Below are 17,035 nucleotides of genomic sequence, written 5' to 3' on the forward strand. Positions count from 1 at the left end.
GAAAACCAGATCTAAATTTAGTGGGAACGGTCGGGTCGGGTAGAAAACGAGACGGGTTGGGCAGCGAGTGAACAAAGGGAGTGGTCGGGTGTGGTATAAAACCTGGCGGGAGCGGGATTAAAATTTCAATCCCGTGCAGATCTCTAAATCAAGGGTTGTATGTGAAATCACCCCTATACCCCTTAATAGTGCATTATTTGAGGGAGAAGCCTGTTACGGATGAGGCCAATCAGACACATAATTATTTTGCTTTATTTAACAAATAATGTACAATCAGCCTCGCCTACCCAAAAAAGACTGGATGGTCAGTGTGTTATACGATTTCAAGGTATTTACGACCAGAAAAGAATGCGCTTGGAATTTGACATAGAGATGGTCACGTTGTATACAGCTTGCTTAAGACATAAGCTTTTAATGTAAACCTTTATACCCTCTTTGTGTGTAATCAGGTGTTTACTCGTGTATTAATATTATGGTTTTAAAAAATTTCAGGGGCCTGCCAAATGCATTATGCTTTGTCTTTCTGTTGGACGCTGCCGGCTCAGATATTATAGCTAAGTGCTGGGATTGAATTTAATGTAACTGGAGATTCCAAAAAACACTTAACACATGATTAAGGAGAGATTAAATAAAAACAAATGCCTTAGTCCAGGTGGTGGTTGTGCTTCTTTTGCAGAGCGAAATGAATTATGAAATTGTATAGCTTTGAGGCATAATGGATAGAGCAACAAATAGAGTTAAACAACCTCTTTTGTGATCACTTCAAGACATGCTGTCTTTTTTAGGCTTATTGTGCGAAAACGTCATATCTGATTTTCCACAGTGCCTAATTTTCAGGTCCCAGAAATGCTTCGTCTTAAAAATTACGAGTGTTTATGCAGCAAACTGTTTAGCAGTCACTTTCTAAACAAAATCCAAATCCTTAAAAACGCTGCTCGTTCAAAAGGGCTTTGGACAATGACTTTATGTAGCATGGTGTGGTAATGCATATTGATTTGAACTTCAATATTTCAAGTTTAGACACACATGCAGCGTTACCAATGTATGTGTTTTTTTTCTTTGTTCGTATAAACAATTAGCCCATTTTATCACTATCAGGCGCTGTGGCTTAGCTGGTCAAAGCACCTGTCTTGTAAACAGGAGATCCTGGGTTCAAATCCCAGCAGTGCCTTTTCTTCAGAAACATATGTTTTCAATGTAACGTTTGCAGATATGAAACATTTTAGATGGCCAACAGCATACATCTGAGCAAAACCCGAAGACTAAAAGGCACAGCACAGGTAAGAGGCTTTTGAATGACAGCTGTTTATCGCTTGGTGGCACCATTGATAGCACACTGGAGTTTAGGCATAGAAATTGAGACACTCAAAGTTGAAATGCTACCTCTATCAGAGCTATATAAAAGCAGGTTGACTGTTGCATTCGGTGCCAGGCACTGAGGCTTAGTTGGTCTAAGCACCTGTCTAATAAACAGGAGATCCTGGGTTCAAATCTCAGCAGTGAGTGGTTCTTTTATGGGCTTGAGAGTACCAAAAAGTGTTTCTTGTGCAACAGTGCTACAGCAAGCAAAGCATTGTGGCTCTGTGGTGCAATGAATAGTGCAATGGACTTCTAGGTTGTGGGTTTGAGTCCCACCAGAGTCGCAGGCAATGTCCCTTTTCTTCACTGACTTAGGTGTGGTGCGTTTCCAACATCTTAGGCATCTGTCCATTCTGCTTTGCTTCTTTCTTTCATTGCACAGTGCAGGCTCAGATACTATGGTACTCTACAATGAAGCTTATGACTTAATTGAGCTGTTTTAAATAAGGGAGATTAGAAAAAGGTGCAGTGCCGAGTAGGCTTGAGGAATGACTCGAAGACAACCTGTGGTTTTGGGTAAAAGTGGCTACAACCTTTTGTTGAGATCAAGCCTTTTGGATTTGTCGTACAAGAGACTCTTTATGAATGTGCAAAGTAACTGAGTGGAAAGCATTTTAAATATTGCTTTTCCCCCACTGTCTTAGATGAGACTGTGTTTGGAAGTATTGTATCCAGAGGTTTTTTCCCTTAGTGCTGAGACTGAGTTGGCCAGAGCACCTGTCTTGGGAACAGCAGGTCCTAGGTTCAAATCCACACTGCACCTTTTCCTCAGATTATGGGAGAGTGGCTTTCTGATCTGAAACTCTGCATGGTCAATAGCATATGTTTGCACAAAAGCCAAAATGCTAAATGGTTCTGCACACTGTAGGGCCTCGAAAGATAGAGTTTTATGGCTCTGTGGCGCAATGGACAGCTCATTGGATGTCTAGGGGGCTACTGGAGCTTATCAGAAGGGATAGTCTGCCTCTTTTTTAGATTTTTCATACTAACCATCGGAGAGGTTTTGAAGCTGGCGCTGTGACTTAGTTGGTTAAAGTGCCTGTCTAGTAAACAGGAGACCCTGGGTTCGAATTCCAGCAGTGCCTCTTTGCCAACTCTGCGGTGTGGCTCTTATACTGAAACCTATCTGAGACACTGTGGCACAATGGACAGCACATTGAACTTCAAGTCTTGAAACGGAGGCATTCAAAGGAGTTGTAATTTGTGTGCTTTTTCTACCATGTCCTTGCAAAACAACACGTGGCTCTTTAATACTCCTGCAATCAATGTTTAACTACCACAGCTTAACAAGATCATAGATGATTCATGTTCGATGTCCCTGCAAAGCAAATTTGGTCAACTGAACGATCGCTTACATTTTATGCTAATACGTGTGCAACATATTAACGTTTTAAGAAACTGTAAACACCCTTTGCATTGGCTTACACACAGAATGCATTTGCAAATCACCAAGCTTCCAAACAAGCTTGGGAAGGTAAATTTCTTATTGGTCAACTCAGCCCCTGAGGGTGGTACAAAACCATACTTATAAAAACTGGTGAGGCCGCCCCCACAGGACGAGAACCGACACAGAACCCAGGAGAGTTATTCCATTCCAGCTCAGGACAGCTTCTCATCAGGTCCAGGGAGCAGGAGTGGACCCTGGCAAAAATGGGATAACAGCTCAAACGTTCCCATCTCCATTACTTTTCTTTCTTTCTTTCTTTCTTTTCCTTCGAGAGTCTAGTTAAGTTTAGTGCGCAGTGAAACCAGAAGTCAACACGACTAGTCCTTTTGCTGCCTCAAACTTGAAACAACAGACTTCAACCCACTCCAAGCCTCACAGAACAAAGAGCCGACTACCAGCTAACCACGTGACAACACTCAACAGAGGGAGTTCTTCACATTACACAAGGAATGCAAGTAACGCCTTGAGATTACCAATGAGCTGGTGTAAATTAAATGTAACCCCAAAGAAACCATAGAAGAGTTAAATTGACTATTTTTGGTTTACTTAGTTTGGTCTTACAAAATCAAAGTTTTTTTTATACCATTACACTCTCTCAAACTCTTATTTTTCTTCCTTTACTCTTTTCTACAACCTGTATGAATGTGTGTTTGTGTTAGGTGTTTGTTTCTGTTAGATTAGTCAATAAAGTTTCATTTTGTATAAAGAAAAGTGCCTGTACATATTGATGAATCTAATGCCTTAAGCTTCGATCTTGTTACCCTGCTTAAACATTTCTGAGAGCAATAGCCGTAGTTGAAGTAAACTGTTTTTTCGAACAATCAATGGACAATTCGTTTGTTCAAATGTAAAGAGTCGACTCGGTATCACTTTATTTTGATGGTCCCTTTAAAGCATTTTGTTGAATTTAAGTTACATTGAATCTACATGCCAACTAATTCTCAATAGATTATAAGTAGTTGCAATGCAACTTTTAGTCAACAAAATGTGCGAAAGAGACCATCACGATGAAGTCCCCTTCAAACTAATCTTCAATTCACTTTGAGCTAATTCGCCACAAGCCTTTTGTAGTTGTGTCCGAACACATAGCGGACGTTCTGAAGTGCACTCAATCAATCCCACAATGCACCTCAAAAATAAATGTACAACCTATATACAACCAACAGCTACAGATTACCTCAGATTACAAACATATCTGTCAGATTTCACAATAAACAGGATAAATTAACAGAAAAATACAAATAAATATACCTCTTTGGTGTGGCGCTGAATAAATGTATAATCTGTATATCCTGCATTTTGCATCCTGACGAGCTCTAAAGGGTCCTTGCTTAGTAATAAAAAGAAAACAAACTGGTGTGGTCAGCTTTGCCTTTTCTGTGTCTTCCGTTTTCAAAATAAGAGCCCCACACGTATGCTACGTTTAATATATCAACTTTGACAGACTTAAAAATAAGGCAGGAAAATTATCATTGCTATAATCTCAAAACACAGTCTGGGGCATGCATATTAATGATCTCTTGTGCAACATATCAGTCTGTGTTTTGACTGCTGATCTCCTGATGATGCGGCTGCACATCAGGTCCAGACTGAAGTAGAAAGTACCTGCAAGTGATGAGGGCGTGGCCTGTGAGTCACGCAACAGTCTGCTTTGTGTTCTGATTTACATGTTGTACGTCAGGGTTTTAGATGAGAACAAGGAAATAATGGTATCTGAGGCCATTTCCATGTACTGAACTCTTATTATTCGACTATGCCTTGGTATACCCAGATTACAGATATAGGGCACCTTACTGTATTAGTGGGAAAGTGTTAGGAAGGGTATAGGGGCGATATTGGATATAGCAAATGTCTTCACAATTCATTTTTTTTCAGGTTTGGAGCTAAACTCTGCATGGACACCAATTCTCCAGGATTAATGTTCCTCACCCCTGGTTTGGGATCTAGTGCAATAGAAGCCAACTAGTAAAAGCTGTGCAGATAAAACTTAACTATGCTGGCGAATATGGAGCTATAGACTATTATGTGTGCAATTCTCCCCCATGTTGAAATATTTTATTTAAATTCTCAAATTGTAAGTAGTTATACATACAGTGGGGGAAATAAATATTGAACATGTCCTGTTTTATCATGAGAATAATTTTCTTAAGGATAATAATAATAATAAGGAGCTGTTGACATGAAACTGAAGCAGATTTTGGTCATACAAACATAAAAACAAAACAAAACAAAAATGAGTTCTGTGTAATAACAATGGAGTGACACAAGGAGAAAGTACTGCACTTCAATACTGACTTCAACAGAGTGTAAAATCCTGATGTTTCTGTTGGGTCTCGTCTATCAAATCTGAGCTTTATCTTGCATTTTCTACTGGATTTAGGTCAGGTGATTGGCCGGGCCACTTTACAGCTTGATTTTCTTTCTCTGAAAGCATTTGAGAGTTTCCTCTGCTGTGTTTTGGGTCATTGTTTTGCTGAAATGTCCACCCTGGGTTCATCTTCATCCTCCTGCTAATGTAGATGTTGGACTGAAGCAGCTGATATTCATTTACACTGAGGAAGGGCTGAGGGTTGCTGAAAAACTACTGAGAGATTTCAGCTGCCATCTGGACTTTCCATGTGTTTCTAAACTTTCCTTTCTTCGTGTGTTCAATGCTTTTTTCCTGTGTGATTTCATTTTATTACACAGAACTTCTTTGTAAACTAATTAGACTTGTTTTCTTCACATATATGGATTCCTTTAGAAATATGTTTCCTGATAAAAATGGTGACATGTTCAATACTTATTTCCCCAACTGTATAACAGTTAAATTAAGGCATTATCCCACGGCATTATCGCTGAACTCACAATGCATTTTATTGCTTTCCTGGAAGGCTTCATCATCCTTGTTGACTTTGGCAGGCACTGAGCAGTAGGTCTTGATATTTTCATCAAGGTACCAGCTGAGGTTCTCGTCAGACACCGTAAACATCAGCGTGTACAGATAGTCTCCTGTCTTATCACCATGGACGTCTAGAGAGCCTGACAATTACACAAAGAAATTGTTCATTAGTTATGACCTCAGGATCAGAATTTTGAAGCTATAATTTCACACCAGACCTGAAGATTGGCTGCATGGATTAAAAAAAATGTAATGCTACGGCACTCAATAGTTAGCGGTTTTCTTTAGCATATTTTCTTTTGTGTCATCAAAATAAAGAAATTCAGACAGGTTTGGAACAATAGAAGGGCGAGTAAATGATGACAGAATTTCCAGTTTTAGCTGAAATGTCCCTTTAAATAATCAGTTTTTGTATGTGTTACTTTAAGTCTAATCAGATTTTAGGTGGTCCTGCTATTTAAAAATTGTAAATATTTCCCAAAAATAAATTAGATGTATATTTATGAATTGTGTTTTGAATTTACGAATTGGTTTTGTGGATTTAAGAATTGTGCTTTCAATTTATGAATTGGATTTGTGCTTTTACAAACTGTTTTGAATTTATGAATTAGATTTGTGTATTTATGAATTGGGTTTACATATTTAAAAATTGTGGTTTGAATTACAAAGTCGATTAGTGTGTTTGCAAATTAGATTAGCATATTTATGAATTTTGTTTTGAATTTACGAATTGGATTTGTGTATTTATAAATTGTATTTGCATATTTAAGAATTGTGTTTTGAAATATGAATTGAATTTGCATATTTATGAATAGTGTTTTGAATTTACGAACTGGATTTGTGTATTAACAAATTGTGTTTTTAAATTTATGAATAGGATTTGCGTATTTACGAATTGTTTTGAATTTACGAATTGGTTTTGTGTATTTATGAATTGTGTTTTGAATTTATGAATTGGATTTGCATATTTACGAATTTGATTTATATATTTAAGAATTGTGTTTTGAATTACGAATTGAATTTGCATATTTAAGAATTGTGTGTTGAATTTACCAATTGTTTTCGTGCAATTATGAATTGTGTTTTGAATTTACGATTTTGATTTGTGTATTACGAATGGTTTTGAATTTATGAAATGGATTTGTGTATTTACAAATTTTAATTTTGTAAATGTGAGTTGTGTATGAATTTTTTATTTATTTTTAATAATCTGGTTCCATACTACAGACTACAGAGTAATTCACTCATCCTTTAGCCAAAATTGTTTTGTGGCTATACATTTAAAAGCAAAGTGCATTTTTTTGCCTATATTTCTGACATGTCCATACTTATATTTATACCTTTTTTGCATACAATGAGGGGTCCAATGAGACCTGAGGCGATGTCTTTGGGGGCGTTTACGTGTGAATGATATATTCTGGTCAGGCAGTTGGTGTCGTCTTTGCCTGGAGCATGGGAAGCTGGTAATGTCCAGATGTAGGTGAAAGTCGTTCCGGGAGCCACGGAATCATCATGTTTTTCCGCCTTTTCTGATGAATCAGGATACAGCGCCCCTGCAGAGACAATCCATATTCATTGTTAAAAAAACAGTTCATCCCATTAAAAATAAAATGTACTCACTGTTTACTAGGGCTGCACTATATTGAAATAAACTGACATTGTGATATTTTGATATACAGTAGCGTGAAAAAGTCTTTGCCCCCTTACTGATAGTCACACTTTAATGTTTCAAATCATCAAACAAATTTAGATATTGGTCAAAGATAACTCAATATGCATTTTTAGGTGAGGGTTTTTATTATTAAGGGAGGACAAAATCCAAAACTATATAGCTCTGTGTGAGAAAATATTTGCCCTTTTTTGCCCATCCCCCATTTTAAAACATAACTCTGGTTTATGACTCCTGAGTTCAATTTCTCTGGCCACACCCAGGCCTGATTTTAACCACACCTGCTGGCAATCAAGGCCTCACTTATAGGACCTGCCTGACAAAGTGAAGTAGACCAAATGATCCTTAAAAGCTAGACATCAATCCAGAATCCAAAGATATTCAAGAACAAATGAGAAAGAAAATTGAGATTATAAAGCCATTTCTAAACTTTGGAACTTCTAAACTCACAGTGAACCACGGTGGGAGCCATTATATAATAAAATTACTGACCAAAATTACTCCAAGACTCATCCAAGAGGTCACAAAAGACCCCACAACCACATCCAAAAGACTACAGTCCTGCAGTTAAAATGAGTGTTCATGACTCCACCATAAAAAAAGAGACTGGGCAAAAATGGTTCCATGAGTTCAAGATGAAATCTATTGCTGAGCTAAAAAGAGCATAAAGGCTCATCTCAGTTTTGCCAGAAAACATCTTGATGATCCACAAGACTTTTGGGAAAATACTGATACTAATAGTTGAACTTTTTGGAGGGTGTGTCCCATTATTTATGGCATAAAATTACACCGCATTTCAGAAAAATAACATCATACTAATATTAAAATGCGATAGTGTGATGGTCTGAAGGTGTTTTATAGCCTCAGGAGCTGAAAGACTTGCTGTGATTAATTCTGCTGTGTACCAAAATATCCTGAAGGAGAATATCTGAACATCTGTTAGTGACCTCAAGCAGAAGCAAACTCGGGTTCTGCAGCATGACAATGATATAAAAGCACACCAGCAAATGCACTTCTGAATGGCTGAAGAAAAACCAAATGGCTTTGGAGTGGCCTAGCCAAAGTCCTGACCTGAATCTAATTGAGATGCTGTGGCTTGACCTTAAAAAGGCAGTTCATGCTCGATTACAACAATTCTGCAAAGATGAGTGGGCCAAAATTTCTTCAGAGGGCTTTAACAGACTGCAAGTTATTAATAATGCTTGATTGCAGTTGTTGCTGCGAATGGTGACTGACCAGTAACCAGATATTAGGTCAGAATTATTAGCCCCTTGTCAAAGGGGAGCTAATAGTTTTGACTTCAACTGTGTGTGTGTGTATATATATATATAGTTGTAGTCAGAATTATTCACCCTCCTGTGAATTTCTTTTTCAAATATTTCCCAAATGGTGTTTAACAGCAAGTAATTTTTCACAGTATTTCCTATAATATTTTTTCTTCTGGAGAAAGTCTTATTTGTTTTATTTCGGCTAGAATAAAAGCAGTTTTTAATTCCTTATAAACCATTTTAAGGTCAAGATTATTGGCCTCTTTAAGCAATATTTGTTTTGGATAGTCTACAATGTGGATAGTTAGATACAATGACTTGCCTAATTACCCTAACTTGCCTAATTAACCTAAATGTCACTTTAAGCTGAATACTAGTCAAATATTATGTACTGTCATCATGGCTAAGATAAAAGAAATCAGTTATAAATGAGTTATTAAAACTATCATATTTAGAAATGTGTTGTAGAAATCTTCTCTCCGTCAAACAGATATACAGGAAAATATACAGAAGGGCGAATAATTCTGATTTCAACTGTAGCCTATATTTATTGTAGTCTAGTAATTTGCAGTTTTTAAGCAAGACCCCTGACTTCAGATTTGCAGCTTCACCTTCATTGGTCTTGTTGTAGCTCAGGCCGTGTGCATGGATGGAGTAAGCTCTTCTCGCCATGTTTTTCAGGTGCACAATGACCGTGTCGTCTTCCTCTGCAGAAATGAGGGGTCCGAGGTATCCCAGCCATTTGGGTTTGTCTATCTCCTGCCTGTAGGTGGCGTCGGTGTATTGATGGTACACCGCTTTCTTGTAGACCCGGCCGATCCGCTGCTCTCCCCGCTCCAGAAACACCCGCGCGGCTCTGAGAAACATAAAGGGATACAGCTGCGGAAAACCACGTCAATATAGCGTGTGACAATCTCTGTGACACTGTACAGCAATAATTAACATTTTTACATCACTGTGAGTGGGTTTAGGGTGTGGGTTGGGGTAGACGTTTAATAAAATACAATTATTGCGTAAGAAATAATACAAATGATTCTCGTTATTTTCCGGCCTCAGCTGTATTCCCTTAAGCTTATAGTTAAAGAAATACATTTTAATAGGTAATTTAAATATATATATATATATATATATATATATATATATATATATATATATATATATATATATATATATATATATATATGAATATTGCACGGTATAATTACTGTTTTTACAGTACTGTGAGGGTTGGGTTTGGTTTAGTGTTGTTTGCGTAATTGAATAAATACAAATGATGCTTGTTAACTGCCAGCTGAAGCTGTATCCCTTCTAGTTTCTAATTAATGAAATGGGTAATTTTGTAAATAATATGAATAATGCTCGGTATAATTACTGTTTTTACATTGCCGTGACGGTTGGGTTTAGCTCAATGACTGTATAAGGGTTGGCTGTATCCCCTCTAGCAACAAACACCAACAAAACACTTTCAACACTCCTACCAAAGAGCATAGATTCACCAAGAGGCGACACGATTGAGGAGGGGGAGACTCCAGACTTGAGTTTCATGTTTGCTAATGTTTTAAACACGTATTTAACATACCTCTTCATCGTATCGCGTTTGGTTTGGTATGATGATAAATTTCTGGAGGCTTATAATACTGCCTCCTCCTACTGGACGCATCAGGAACAACAGGGGTGTAAAACTGCCCAGGCCGTAAAACTGTTTGGGCCGTAGATCTGGCTGGGCCGTAAAACTGCCTGGATCCAAGTCTGCAGACTCCCCATATAGGCACGATTTGGTAAACAGCTACTAGATGGCTCGGCGGCCATTTTGGAACGAAAATTCCAATAGAACAACAGCATATTATAAGTGTGTAAAATAAACTATTAAAAGTGCTGATGGTTGTGATAGTAAGTGTTGTATTGTCGTCTTTCAGCTTGTATCTTAGCTTTAATGCACTTTTTAAATAAAAAAAATAAAAAACAAAGCAGCTGCTTGCCTTCGCGATGGCTGATCCAAATGACATTCGCTTTCACTCCAAAATGGCGGAATCATAGGGCTGTTGCTGGACGCTGCTATTGCAATAGAACGTTCTATTGAGTATCGCCTCTTGGTCATTCAAAGCTCTTTGCTCCTACTCAGGTAATACCCAACAGACAATCTCAACATTTAGTATATTAATAATGACCATAGTATAATTATTTTGGTTTAAGGGCAATACTATGGTAATCTGGATGTTTAGCATGCTGGTTTAACTTTTGCTGTGGTGCTGTTTGCAGTTGAGGTGTTACGAGCATCATTTACTGCTTGTTTAACTATTTGGCAAAATATTTATTAACAATAAAATGTTGTCTCACAGCAAGAAGGTTGCTGGTTCGAGTCCCGGCTGGGCCAGTTGGCATTTCTGTGTGGAGTTTGCATGTTCTCCCTGTGTTGGCGTGGGTTTCTTCCAGGTGCTCTGGGTTTCCCCACAGTCTAAACACATGCGGTATAGGGGAATTGATTAACTAAATTGGCCATAGTGTGTGTGTGTGTCTGTGTGTGTGTGTGTGTGTGTGTGTGTGAATGGGTGTTTCCCAGTACTGGGCTGTGGCTGGAAGGGCATCCGCTGTGTAAAAATATGCTGTTTAAGTTGGCAGTTCATTCCACTGTGGCGACTCCTGATAAATAAGGGACTAAGCCGAAGGAAAATGAATGAATAATAAGTGTGAACTGTTATAAGAGGTTTTTGATTTGAAGTGTGTCATACCATATTTACAAGAATTCTCCAGCACACGAGTAATACTATAGTTTCAACTGTATCTAGAACTATATATAGAGCTGATAACTACATTTATAATTGCTAAACTGTAATATTTACTGTATTATACTTTTATTTTTCTACAGTAAACTGTGGGGTATTGTCCCAGCTGGCATGTCAACTTTGATTCAACATTGAGTAAACATCAGGTTCATTGTTGAATCAACATTGTCTTGGTGATGTTGTTTTATTGTTGATTCATCTTTGAAATCTCAACATTGTTTCACCCTATTACCTTAATCTTGGGTGAATTTGGGTCGTTCAGTAAAATTATGGTTAAATAAGTCTTGATTTTGTTTATTAAACCAACATTAATTGCCCAACATGATCTCATGGCAATTCATAACATTTTGATTTTGATTAGTGGCTAATTCGTATGATTTCGTACACTCTCAGTTGTACAATTTAGTATAATTTGCCCATCTGCCAATGAGGGTTTGCTTTTGGGGTGGGGTTTGGTGCCACGCCTCCTTTTAAAATTGTACTTATGTAACTGAACTTGCACGAATTAGCAACTGAACTGACAAAACATTTGTAACATTTCTTTATGAGATTAGACGTTGTTTCACCATTTACTTTTCAACATACGTTAAATAAAAGTTAGATGATACCAACATAAAGTCCAGAAATATAGCAGTAAGCACATTTTCTACTACTAAATATCAAACACACATCATATAAAAACAGTGGTTCTTCGCTATAACACGGTTTAATTTTCACGGACTCGCAGTTTCGCTGATTTTTTTTCGTGCAATTTGACATACTGCATACTGCATACTGATTGGCTATAGACCGTTGTCACTCAGTCTCCTCCATGCCGTGTCTCCTGTACAGTACAGAATGCGTTCAGCTTGCCAATTGACATAAATCTTTGATCGCTAGCAGTGTGACTCTGAAGGACTGTATGTTTGCAAGTTTTCTCCCCACAATGTTGACTAAACGTTCTGCACCGTCAAGGGAACCTGCGGTAGCACCCAAAAGGCAGAGGAAGATGCTAACCATCGAACAAAAAGTTGAACTTCTGGACATAAGCTAAAGGTAGAAGTTTGCGGCTGTAGGGCGCCATTACGGAATAAATAAACGAAGATCACATAGTTTTGATCTTTGGTTTCATTCTACAATACTGGACTTACTTTTCCACGAAGTTTTGAACTTTGAGAGTGTTTAAACAAGAGAGAAAAGTGTGAAAATGTGAATGTCTGTCTGAGAAAAGTGTATAAAGTGTGTAGTGAGGGGTTTTACAGCCTGAAAACATCTATCATAATTGTAAAAACTAAAGCACACTACTTCACGGATTTCACCTATTGTGGGTTACTTATAGAACGTAACTCCCATGATTAACGAGGGACCATTGTACACAAAAATAGAGGCCCAACACAGGCCCCGTGTTTCTTGGAGGGCTCCACAAAAGCTGCTCTTAGATATTTATTGTGAACATAAGTGTGAGGACAAGCACGTACGTTAAAATCATGAACAAGGCGAATTGCGCAATGGGCAAACCCAATTAAACGTGATACAATTCACGACGGTCAGAAAAAACAACAACAACAAAAAAACACGTTTCATTAAAAGAATAGCTTTGTATAATTCATACATGACAAAGCTAAAAACTATAATAAATACACAACAACAGTATGAATACAAGCAAAAAACATACCCAGCAGCACCACTCTCTATTTTGCATAACACCACACGCAATCAGCTATTGGGTGAACTAGAATGATGTAACGTATTCCTACAGAGCAGCATATCTCTCCAAATTGCTCACGTTCGATATAAACCCGAAAAAGTCTAACGTAATATAACATCACAAGTGTTGTTGCTATTTGTAATTGCTCTTAATTTAAAATTCTCATCTTTCCAGAGCCGAAATAATAGAAGAAAAGAAAAGCAGAGGAAAAAGCAAGCTCAGAGTAATGTTTTGCTATGCATAATACATTATTAAGTAGTACTTTGCAATACAATAAATATTTTCACATATGTATTATAGGTTAAATATGTTATAGTTAATAAAACTGTATACATTCATTTAAAAATTAAAATTAGTAGTTGTTTTTGTATTTTATTTTTGCTTTCTTACTGTTTTTACACCAGTGGGCCCAATTTTTTTAGCTCACCTAGGATGCCTCAATCCTACAGGCTGACACTGACTGTACACAGTTTAGCCCGTGTATTAAAATTTATTGAATTATGCAGTGATAGTCATTATTTCTTTCATACAAAATATACATATAATACAGTATTTCCTATCTATAGTTGTAGGAAACTATGTTATTAGCTCATTTGTTTATAATACCATAGATGTTGTTACCAAAGCAACTATAGAATTACCACAAGTCACGTCAAGTCTGTTTTTTTTTTGCACATTTAAAATCTGCATGAACCAGAAGAAGCTTCGACCGTTTTTTTTCTTTCTCATATCGTGACCATATTTAACATGAATTTAAAATTGAAAGGCAACTTGCTGCACAGCTTTTTTTGAGTTGACTTTTAAGTTTTAACCCAAATACTATAGTTGAGTCAACTCAAAAAAGTTGTGCAGCAAGTTGCCTTACAACTTTAAGTTGAGTCTACTTTTAGCAGTAAATGAATTACTTTATTTTTGCTCTTTAATTTTTTCCCATTACTTATTCATATTTGTGAACATTAGTTAACAAAACAAAGTTGTTCAATATGAAAACAAAAAGTTGACTTGATGTAAAATTAATTTTATTTTTTATTTTTAGAAAGTAATGAATTTTAATTCATAAGTAATTATTTTATTAACTAATGTAACAAATATGAATAGATAATGAAAAAAGTAGACTCAACTTAAAGTTGTTAGGCAACTAGCTGCACAGCTTTTTTGAGTCGACTCAACTTAAATCAAGTACAGTACTTGGATTAAAAGTTGCGTTGACTCAAAAAAAGCTGTGCACAACTTTATTTTAATTTGACAATTTTTTCCATTATTTATATTTGTTAACATTAATAAAACAATGTTGTTCATTACGCTTTATAAAAAAAAGTATACTCAATGTAAACTTGTAAGGTAACTTAGACTCAACTTTTAACCCAAAAAAGTAACTGACTCGATTTAAGTTGAGTCATCTCACAACACAAAAAAGGCTGTGCAGCAAGTTACCATACAATTTTAAGTTGAGTCTACTTTTTTTAAAATAAAAAGTGATGAACATTCATTCATTTTCCTTCACCTTAGTTGCTTTATTCATCAGGGGTCACCAAAGCAGATTTAACCACCAACTATTCCAGCATATGGTTTACGCAGCGGATGGCCTTCCCACTGCAACCCAGTACTGGGAAACACCCATACAAACACATACTCATACACTACAGCCAATTTAGTTTCATTTCACCTATAGCACATGCTTTCGGACTGTGGGGGAAACCGGAGCACCTGGAGGAAACCCACGCCAACGTGGGGAGAACATGCAGACTCCACTTTAGCCAGGACTCGAACCAGCGACCTTCTTGCTGTGAGGCTACAGTGCTAACCACTGAGCCACCGTGCTGCCCGAGGGATGAACAACTTTGTTTTACTAACTAATTTTAACAAATATGATTAAATAATAAACATGTGAATACATATGTTAATAAATCATTAACATTAAATAATGTAAATATAATAAATTTGTCAAATAATGTTAGCAAATATAAATGAAATAGTGATGAACTATTTTTCTCTTATAACAAATGAAAAAATAAATTAAATTAAGTCAACTACAATATCTGGATTTAAAGTTGAGCCAACTAAAGCTGTGCAGCAAGTTGACTTTCAATTTAAGTTGAGTCTACTGTTTTTTAGTGTATGAGTTAATTCTTGCATATAAACTCCTAACTCGTATGCATTCCTTTCAGAAGTGTTTATACTCACTCATCTTGCTGCACGGTTTTGTTCTGAATCAGGTTTTTGCCGCTGGGAGCATAATCCCATTGAATCTCCTTAATGGCAAAGAAATATTCCCTTGTGATTGAGGACGCAATTCCAGCGCAACACAAAACCCCGAGCAGTGCAAACTGAAGCCCCTTCATGTCGGACCACTGGGATTCAGGTATCAAAGTGCGCAGATGTTTCAACTCTTTATAAATGATGAAGGGAGACAGCGGAAGGCCAATCAGAACAGATGTGAAAAGGGCAAGTTGACACACACACACACACACACACACACACTGAGTGGTCCAGCAGTACTTGAACCCGTGCATTTACTGGCAATGTGTGACCCAATGAACTCTTGGAAAATCCACTCTGATGATGTCTGATATGCTTTGTTTAGAGAATATTTACATTGGATTAATTATAGAGCAAAGTAAAGTAAAGTATAGCTCACCCAGTGTTTTGTAAAAGTGAAAAAAGTTAAATTTGCTGGTAAAAACAAAAAACGACTTGTTTGCATTACGTAAAAATCAATAGGTCTTTTTTTTGGTATTTGTGTCATGTTGAGTTGAGAAATGTTTGTTTGTGAGGAATCTCTGGCAACTCAGCAGCTGAAATGTGCTGAAACCAAGTTGCAATGCATTGAAACACGATAAGTGAATATGTTTCTTCATCCAACCCAGGCTCATTCTGAATACGTACTGCTATATACATTTTCTGGAAAGCGCCAAATACATCCCAGGAGGTATGTTTTTTTGTAGATATTGTTTTCGTGAATCCCACAGAGGCCACTGTGTATGCCTGCTGTTCCCACATATATCCACCAGAGGCCACTGTCAACTGACTGACTGACTCACTGACCGATCGCCTGACTCACCCTCCTCATTCCCTAAACCCAACCGACAGTGTTTTCAAAAGCACCGATTTACCCGCCCATCCACTTCCCTAAACCCAACCAACAGTGTTTTCAAAAACACAAATTGACTTGCCCACCCCCTTCCCTAAACCAACTGATAGTGTTCTCAAAAGCACTGATTGACCCACCCATCGCCTTCCCTAAACCCAACCGACAGTGTTTTCAAAAGCACCGATTGATTCGCCCATCGCACTCCCTAAACCCAACCGACAGTGTTTTCAAAAGCACCGATTGATTCGCCCATCGCATTCCCTAAACCCAACTGACAGTGTTTTCAAAAGCACTGATTGACCCACCCACCGCCTTCCCTAAACCCAATTGACAGTTTTTTCAAAAGCACTGATTGATCTGAACACCGCCTTCCCTAAACTCAACCGACAGTGTTTTCAAAAGTACTGATTGACCAGCACCCATCCTTTCCCTAAACCCAACCAACAGTGTTTTTAAAACACAGATTGACCCAATGACCCCGTTCCTTAAACCCAACCGACAGTGTTTTCAAAAGCACTGATTGACCCACCCACCGCCTTCCTTAAACCCAACCAATAGTGTTTTCAAAAGCACCAATTGACCAGTGCCCACCCCTTCCCTATATTCAACAGACAGTGTTTTCAAAAGCACGGATTGACCAGCGCCCACCCCCTTCCCTAAACCCAAATGACAGTGTTTTCAAAAGAACCAATTGACCCGATCACCCCCTTCCCTAAACCCAACCAATAGTGTTTTCAAAAGCACCGATTGACCAGGGCCACCCCTTCCCTAAACCCAGCTAACAGTGTTTGAAAAAGCAATCCAGAAAAAAGAACTGGCTCAAACTGACATCATCAGAAAAGGAACGCCA

At 37.6% G+C, this 17,035-nt stretch overlaps 1 protein-coding gene and 2 non-coding genes across 3 annotated transcripts in view; 2 read left to right on the forward strand and 1 right to left on the reverse strand.

Moving 5' to 3' along the window:
* cp (ceruloplasmin) overlaps positions 1-15,449 on the reverse strand; it is a 31,677-nt gene extending 16,228 nt beyond the window's left edge. The window contains exons 1-4 of the mRNA XM_056448010.1: positions 15,279-15,449; positions 9,236-9,480; positions 7,028-7,240; positions 5,654-5,827 (exon numbers count right to left, since the gene is read on the reverse strand). Coding sequence (XP_056303985.1) covers positions 5,654-5,827; positions 7,028-7,240; positions 9,236-9,480; positions 15,279-15,436 — 790 coding nt within the window. The 5' untranslated portion in view covers positions 15,437-15,449. The remainder of the gene's footprint in view (positions 1-5,653; positions 5,828-7,027; positions 7,241-9,235; positions 9,481-15,278) is intronic.
* On the forward strand, positions 1,098-1,171 carry trnat-ugu (transfer RNA threonine (anticodon UGU)). The gene has a single exon. It is a non-coding gene; the product is annotated as a tRNA-Thr (tRNA).
* Positions 2,371-2,444, forward strand: trnat-agu (transfer RNA threonine (anticodon AGU)). Its single transcript has one exon. It is a non-coding gene; the product is annotated as a tRNA-Thr (tRNA).
* Positions 15,450-17,035: the final 1,586 nt, after the last annotated feature.

Source organism: Danio aesculapii, chromosome 22 (genome assembly GCF_903798145.1).
Source record: "Danio aesculapii chromosome 22, fDanAes4.1, whole genome shotgun sequence".
Classification (NCBI taxonomy): Eukaryota; Metazoa; Chordata; class Actinopteri; order Cypriniformes; family Danionidae; genus Danio; species Danio aesculapii.